Here is an 8,783-nt window from a genome sequence, read left to right on the forward strand (position 1 = left end):
ACTTCACTCAGTTTTTGGAAGCTTCCACGTGAGCAAATCATCCCGAGAATCCGTCTTTGAAGGTTGGAGTTAGGCGTGAGCACTCCTAAATATCAGGAAGTCTGCTGGAATGACAATTTTCAGCACTTTTGCTTCACCACTTCCTGCAATTAATCCTAAATACAAACCTAAATAAAATCTACCAAATAGTGCAATATTTAGTCAAAATAATTATGCACTATTAGTAAAATATCTCACTAAAATGCACCCTATCAACCTCCCCCACACCTAGACCATACTTGTTCTCAAGCATAAGAACAATAAATCAGACAATCAAACAATGGCTATTGCTCAAATATTCTATTGCCAAAATACAAGTAAAACACATGTCAAGCATTAGTGATTAAGTTCCAAAAAATATCTCTCCAATTAGTTTTCAAGATTAAGGACTCCTCCAATTTATGACTAACTAAGCTAAGAACATAAAATATTCAACCAGCATTCATAAGCAAATGGTTCAACTATTAAGCAAAATCTCAACATTAAAATTCATGGATCAACAGGCTAACAATTCATTCAAACACTTTCACATGTTTCACTATTAACACATATATTTTTCATTTTCTAGAATATCCCCACAATTAAATTTTTTTTTCAAGGGGAATGTTTAGTCCTTAGCCATTTAAGTTTTTTGACACGAACTCTGACATCTACCAAATGAACGAGTCCAATTACTCAACTTTTATCGCTAAAGGACCACATACTCATAGTTACCGTCGCTTTTTGACACAAAAATCGACACTTGGGGTGAAGATATTCGGTTACTAGGCAACGATACTAGTGGAGTATAGCCGAATACTATTCATAAATAAGCAACAAATTAAAATTAAAAATCACACAACCCCGCTTCATATCTTAAACATGGAGAACTAAGATTAATAGTTGAACCAATTTGTACAAAAAAATGCTAGACAAATAATTACAATACGTAGAGAAGTTAATCAAAAAGTGCAAAAGTCACAAAATTTCAAATATTCACCAAAAAGATACTCTTAAATTTAACCATGTCATACTTAAAATTTTAAAGTGTAAAATCTTAGCAATAGAAAAATTTAAAACATCTAACCATTGTTTATCAGGAACAATCACAAATATGCACAAAGATAGGCAAAAATTGGACAAAATTCGACAACTATGCTACTTCCCTGACACCTTAATTTTACATTGCTCTCAATGTAAGCAAATAGAGATCAAGAATAGAGGTAATGGGGCAGCGACATTTCCCTGAACATGGAGGAGAGTAGAAAAGGGCTAAGGTTCGGGAGGGAAAGGTGGATGGAATCCCACGTGTGTGAAGTACTGAACCAAGTTCTACGCCATTTCGGCCACCTGGCGCTCCAATCTAGAGTCCATGTGATGCAGTTGAAAGCAGAGGGCGGAAGATTGACTGTAAGTAGAGGACGTCGCGGAGGTGCAGAAGAGGAAGGCTCAGGGGCGTCAGTAGAAGGACCACCAGCCTCAGAAATGGCAGGTTTGGAAGCTCTGCGCCTAGGAGGAATCTGGATCGGTCCCAAAGGAACGAATTGGAAGACACCATTCACCTGTTGCATTAAACCCATCTTTTCCAAAAAAATTAAATCAAGAGATTTCATAGTACAAGTTTGGTGCAAATTATGATTAGTTAAGTCCATAACCCCAAGATTTATAGTCAATTGAGTAATAAAAGAGTCCAGAATTAACGGCTTATTTTTCTTGCTTAAGATAGTTCGGAGGTGAGAAGCAAACCAACAACCCAAGTTGACCTTAAACTCATCAACCATACACCAAATAAAAAAAAACTCGGGTTTGGTCAAAATACCCTAACTGTCTTTCCTACCGGAGAAGCTGTAAGCCATAAAACGATGAAAATAGCGAAAAACGGGGCTCTTAAGAAAATAGGCTTTAGACTGGTTAGAATCATAAGATTGTCGGTCAACCGACAATTCTCTCCAATAGCCAGTGTTATGGGAAAAGAAAGGCTCAGTGAACTCGCAGGCGCTTGCCGTAAAATCAAAGGTTAAATTAAACTTAGTGATGGACTGTGCAAACTCCCTATCCATCAATTTAAAACGCACCACCCCAAAACTAGTAACGGAGAATTCATCAAGGACATTAAACTTAAAAGTGGCATAGAACTCCCACGTTAACTCAGTGAAGGTAGGTAAAATAATAGCAGCATAACGAGTCCAACCTATGGCGGCTAATTTCCTAGTGACCTCATCCCTAATATATAGAAGATCAAGTGTAGGGTCATGGATGAACTTACAAGGAATATTTTTTCTTGTACAAATAGCGGCATAACGTTCCTTATTGGCAGCCCTGGTAAAGATCAAATGGCCGCCGAAGTGGGGCAGAAAGGAAATGTGAACTTCCCTATTCCGTCCAAGACGGGTCCGGGGGCCTCCCGGAACAGTTGCTTGGGAGGGCACACTCAAAGGAACAGTAGGCTATGGGATGGAGGTGGAAGGTCTATTGCTATTTTTAACTTTTGGTTTGGTCATTTGATATCAGTGAATTGGGCAAGGGCAAGGTACGAGTGTTCAAAATAAGTCAACAGGCCCAACTAAATGAAGGGTCCCCAATCACAGCTCCAAATACCGATAATTAAAGAAATAGACAATAAACACACCAAAAACTAATTAAACAGGTAATCACAGCAAAAACTTTTCTACGAGTTTAGCACAAAATTAAGCAAATAGTCAACAGTAGCCAAAAACAAAATCACAGCACCCAAATTAAGCACAAATTATATGTCATCAGCTAAAAATAAATATATCTAGCCTCAGTTACAAATTTAAAATCCGTCCTCAGCTAAAAATTAAAAATTTGTCCTCAGCTAATGTTAACAGAAAATTAAAGAAAGAAGGGACCTGAGGTGGGAGCGGGCAGTGGGTACGATGGCAGAGCGGCAGTGGCGGTGCGTGGAGGCAGCGCGTGATGGACACACGATTAGGCGGAGGCGCGTGCTCTCGCTGGTCGCGGACAGAGAGGAAGAGCGCTGGCTGGGCTCTCGTTGGTGGCACTGCTAGCTGGTCGCGCACAATCTGGCGTGCTGGAACGGAGCACGCAGGGGCATTCTTGGACGCGCACGGCTGGGTGTGCCTGGCTAGTGTGAATCGCGCAGGGCACGACTGTGCGCTGTCTGGCGCGCGATGGGAAAGAGAAGGTCGCGCCTGGCTGCTGCGCGTAGTCTGCGGGCTAGGGGAAGAGGGAAGGCGTGCGTGCAGCACACGTGCTGCAAAGGGGTGTGACGGTGGAGGAAGGCGGCAGCGAGGGCGAGAGGTGACGCGTGGTCTGGCGGTGGATAGTGAAGGTGGCGGCAGGTAAAAGAAGTAGAAAGGTAAGAAAATGAAGAAAAAAGAAAGAAGAAGAGAGAGAAAGAATGAAGAAAAGAAAGAAGAAAGTAAGGCAACGGATCCTCTGCCCCATTTTTTTTAAGTGAGGGTAATTTTATCTTTTTATCCCCCTTTTTTTAGGGTAAGGAAACCCCCTTGTTAGGAGTGGGCACGCCTAACTGCCTAAAAGTTTTCTGACCATCGGCCCAAAATTTGGATCCTTAAGCGTGCCGGGCGTGGGCACACCTAACTACTGGAGAGTTTTCTGTCCGTCAATTCAAAACTTTTTCTTTAGGCGTGACCGTGTGGACACGTCTAACTGTCAGTTTCCTGCCACAAAACAACAAACCGCTAAATGACACTAACACTGAACAAAAACTCCAGAAATATAATAAAATTAGAACAAATAACCTTGGGTTGCCTCCCAAGTAACGCCTTTCTTTAACATCTTCGGTTAGACTTGGCCGGAACTCTCAAAATAGCGCATTCGCGAAGAAAACTAGACGTTAAAGAAAGGCGCTGCTTGGGAGGCAACCCAAACCTATTTGTTCTAGTTTTTTTATATTTCTGGAGTTTTTGTTCAGTGTTAGTATCATTTACTAATTTGTTGTTTTATGGCAGGAAACTGGCAGTCCACACTAGGTGGTCACGTCTAAGTAATGAAGTTTTGAATTGACGGACAGAAGACTCCAGTAATTAGACGTGCCTAAGTTAGGTGGTCATGCTTAAGGATCCAAAATTTAGGCGAATGATCAGAAGACTCTTAGGCAGTTAAGCGTGCCCATGCTTAACAAGAGGGTTCCTTACTCTTAAAAAAAAAGGGGGATAAAAAGATGAAATTACGCTCACTTAAAAAAAGGGGGGGATAAAAAGATGAAATTACCCTCACTTAAGGGATAGAGGACCCGTTGCCCTACTTTCTTCTTTCTTGTCTTTCTTTTCTTCATTCCTTTCTCTTCTTCTTCTTCTTTCTTCTTCTTCCTTTTTTCTTTCTCTACCCGCCGCCGCCTTCACTATCCATCGCCTCTTGCCCTCGCGGCCACCTTCCTCCATTGTTGCGCCCCTTCGCCGCACGCGCGCCGCAAGCATTCCCTCTTCTCTTCACGCGCAGACGGCGCGCAACAGCCATGTGTGCAGTCGCGCCGTAGCGCACTCCGCACCAGCCCATGTGCGCCCAACCACGCACGCCCTAGCACGCCTTTGCACACTCCATTCCAGTGCACCAGACCACGCGCGATGAAGTTGAATGGGCTTGTGTGTTGCTGATGGTTGTGAACGAAGTAAGCGAGAAGGAGTGGGTGAAATAAAGTTAACTAAAAGGTCCAGGCGAATTTTGCTTGTGAACGTATGGAGACGTGCATGGAATAGATGTTGCGCATGTAAGTTGTAGTCAAGGTTTGTAAAATCGGGATCCCACGTCGGATCGATTTTAGTTTCACAGAATCGGATCGTAGGATTGGATCGTAGGATCGTAAGATCCTACCAAAAACTCCTAAATTTACTAAATTAATGAATTTGAAATTCATATATCATTTTGTACATCCTAAAAGATATCAAATAAATAAGTTATTCATAAATATATAGTATTTTTTACTTACTATCTGACAAGTAATAAACAAGATAATATAAACCTGTTATCTGTCATGATTTCAAGTCTTAAAACCAAATGCTTCACAGTTTACACAATCATAATTTCAAATATAAAATAATCATCAACTTTCACAAATACTAAAAAGCCAAACATCCAAAAAGATTTTCAAGATCAAAATTAACTACTAGAATGTCATCTGTCATGTTTAAACAAACATGAAAAAATAAAAAATAAAATAGCAACAATTCATCATTTTCAAGTATCATAATAATTCAGAAATACATTAATTTATAACCAATCATTTTCATCGTTTGAATCAAATTCATTATTCCCATAATCCATATTATCAAAATCATTATTTTCCCAATCATCTTCACCATCCCAATTCTCTTGGAATTCATCTTCGGCATTATCTTCATCACCATCCAAATTAGTATCATCCAAATCATTAGTTCCCATTTGAAGATCAGTTTCGGGAACCATATCAAGATAATCATCATCTTGGCGGTCAAATTCAGTTGAAGGCCCATCATCCTCATCAATAACATGAATCTCTTTCATTTTATTAACTTGTCTTCGACGGACATGGGTTTGACGATCTTCATGATCATCTAAATAAACAAACAATAATAATGAAAGTTACCAAAAACAAGAGAACTTGCAAAATAAAACTATAAAAACAAAAAAAAGGATAAACTTTATACTTAAATTGGAAGAAAGAAAGAAACTTACAAACTCTCTGCACATTTCTTGTAAGTATTTCAATTTCATCATCTTCATTTCCCTCTTCATCTGAAGTGTCACATTTGGGATTGTCATCTAGAACTCGTAACCAGCTATTTTCTCTTGGAAGAGTTGGATTTTCTCTCTCTGTCACCCATTCATCATCTGAAGGCAAATTCTCAAAAGGAATTTCTTCAATAACACGTTGCCTTTGCCTTTGTCTCTCTCTCAACTTCAAGTTGTACATCACAAACACAAGGTCATTCATTCATTTTTGAGCCAAACGGTTTCTTCTCTTAGAATGTACCTATTGAAATTGAAAGAACTTATACAGTTATACTACGAACTTAAATTCAAATGCTAAACAAAATATTATACTAAATGAGATATTATATTATATGAAAACATTATTACCAATTCAAATGCGCTCCAATTTCGCTCACATCCAGAAGAGCTACAAGTTAAACTGAGAATTCGAATGGCAAAATTTTTCAACTCTGGACACTCATCGCCATAAGATTCCCACCAATCAGCTGTAGGAAATTAAAATAAATAACAAATTAGTAAAGGTTTTAAAAATAAAAATACAAAGTTCAAATAGTAACTAACCAGGAGATTTCTTGTTTCTTGTTAGTACAGCATTTTCATGACCAAATAATCCATTTGCATGTCAAAAGTCATCTAATTGCAAATCAATCTTCACCCTTTCACCAGATTCGGGAACCATCTTAGCAATGCAATCATAAAGGCCACGTTTTATATTTGCATCCGACTGAAAATCTGGACTATATTGAAATTGAGGATTCAAATAATAACCCGCGACATGTAAAGGATGACTCAATTGATCTTCCCATCTTTTATCAATGATAGCAAATGCCGATTCATATCTAGCATATAAACATGAGTTTGGTTAAAAAAATAACTAAAAAAATTCATTCTACTATCCAACACAGAAATTATAAATGAACTCATAATTAATATGACAATTTATTTAAAATTTACCTCTTTCGAATATTGTTCACATTTTGTTTGATTTCTTCTTTTGCCTGATCAATAGCTTTATAGAGAAACCCCATGGCTGGTTTTTCATCAGAATCAACCATCCTCAATACTTTGATAAGAGGCGAAGCTATCTTTAAACATAACTCCACATTTGGCCAAAATTGTTGATTATCAAAAATGATGCTCTCAATTTTTTTTCCCTTGTTTCTCCTAGCATACATGCTTGTTTTCCACTTATCCGAACAGAAAAAGTTAAACAAATTCCCTTTCAGCTCGCTAAGACGTCTCATGGTCAAGTATGAAGTAGCAAAACGAGTAACTCCAGGTCTAATCAACTCCTTACCATTAGTGAACTGTTTCATCCAATTAATAACTGTACCCCATGAATAAATATATGTAACCACTGATTTCGCTTTTTGTATAGTAACTTTGTGGAGAGAATCAAACTTTTGAAAATCTTCTAACATTAGATGTAATGATCCTAGATAATTACTCTAGGCAGCATAGATATTTCCTTAGATACTTGCAACAGAGAATGTAGAAGGCATGATGTTCTGTTTTTAAAATAGTTAGTTGGTTCGTTACTACACAGCATGCAGGCTGGCAGGATCCTTTCTGTTGAGCATTCTGTTATAGATATGGAAGGATCTAGAGAATGAAACTTGTATAAATAAGCCTAAGGCTGAGACGTAAGGGTATGCAGAGAATACAATCAAATTTAGTTCTTCCCCTTCTCTACAATTCCTATCTTCTCTCTCAAGTCTCTGTTTCCCCTTCTTCTTTCTGTATTTTCCTTCAATTCTTGTCAGGTCAGGCCACAACATTAGATCAATACAATGAGCAGCACAAGGGGTCCAAAACAATCTTTTTCTCTTTTCCATCAATATTTTTCCAGCTGCCTTATAATTAGAAGCATTATCGGTGATGACCTGCACAACATTATCCTCTCCAATTTTTTCCACAATACCATCTAACAATTCAAATAATTTTTGAGCTGTTTTTGAAATATCAGTGGTATCTACCGAAGATAAGAACACAGTACCAGCTGGACTATTCACAAGAAAATTGTTCATTGTTCTCTTTCTCTGATCAGACCATCCATCGGACATAATAGTACAGCCAGTTTTTTTTCACTCTTTTTTGTACATATTGAGCAAATTCAATGTCTCTTGCACCTCTTTTTTCAAAAAGGTCACTCTCATTTCATGGTATGAAGGTGGTTTAAGTCCTTTTCCATATTCTCCCAATTTCCTAATCATTAAAGGAAACAATGGGTTATTTACAGCATTAAATGGAATGGCACTTGTATAGAACCACCTAGCCATTATTTGACAAACTTCATCTCTATCTTGTTTCTTCCATTTCTCATTTATGGTTGTTTGTCTCACATTCAACCCCCCAGATTTTCTCACAACAAAGTTGTCCATAGAACATTTTTTAGCCTGCTGCTTAACTTCACCTTCTTGTTCTTCTAAATCATACATGGTACTAACCCTTTGTTTTTTTTTCCTTGATTCCTCAGAACTTGCACTTAGTAAATCAAACATTTGGGTTCTAACATCTTCAGGAACGCTGGGACATGGTTCAACATTTGTATGTGTACAAGCTAAATGATGCTTAAGCCTATACACACCACCAGCTCGAGTAATCCCACAGTATTTACACTGAACTTGTTTTTTATTAGCATCAATTTCAATTCCATGATCCCACCCGGGATCCAATCGAGCACCCGATGCATTTTTTCTACTTTGTTTCTTTGAAGCGGATGAAGACATTTAAGCACTGCCAAATATATTAGAATATTCATAAGAAACCAAGAAATTCAGACCAGACCAGCACTTGATAAAAGAAAATAAAACTAGCATTCAGAAAATAAGCCAGACCAGACCAGCACAAGAAATTCAATCTTATTACCAATGATTTTTACAAGGCCGAGTGCAAATCCAATGAAAACATAGGTAAAGGACATAACAGCAGCAACAATAGAAGTTCAGAAATTAATGCTTGAACAGCAAACATTTGTATTTGTGTGAATTTTTCTGGAAAATAAAACTTTGCTATGCATCCTACCAGAAAAGGGAATTCTTTTATGTGTCCTTGGTGATCCTTCATAC

The 8,783-nt window shown here is 38.2% G+C and overlaps 1 protein-coding gene across 1 annotated transcript; it reads right to left on the reverse strand.

Moving 5' to 3' along the window:
* Positions 1-5,232: 5,232 nt before the first annotated feature.
* Positions 5,233-5,935, reverse strand: LOC113780237 (protein PFC0760c-like). Its single transcript, XM_027326048.1, has 2 exons — positions 5,677-5,935; positions 5,233-5,555 (listed from the first exon to the last, which is right to left on the reverse strand). The coding sequence occupies exons 1-2, from the start codon at positions 5,933-5,935 to the stop codon at positions 5,233-5,235; spliced, it is 582 nt and encodes a 193-aa protein (XP_027181849.1).
* Positions 5,936-8,783: the final 2,848 nt, after the last annotated feature.

Source organism: Coffea eugenioides, chromosome 8 (genome assembly GCF_003713205.1).
Source record: "Coffea eugenioides isolate CCC68of chromosome 8, Ceug_1.0, whole genome shotgun sequence".
In the NCBI taxonomy this organism is placed as follows: domain Eukaryota; kingdom Viridiplantae; phylum Streptophyta; class Magnoliopsida; order Gentianales; family Rubiaceae; genus Coffea; species Coffea eugenioides.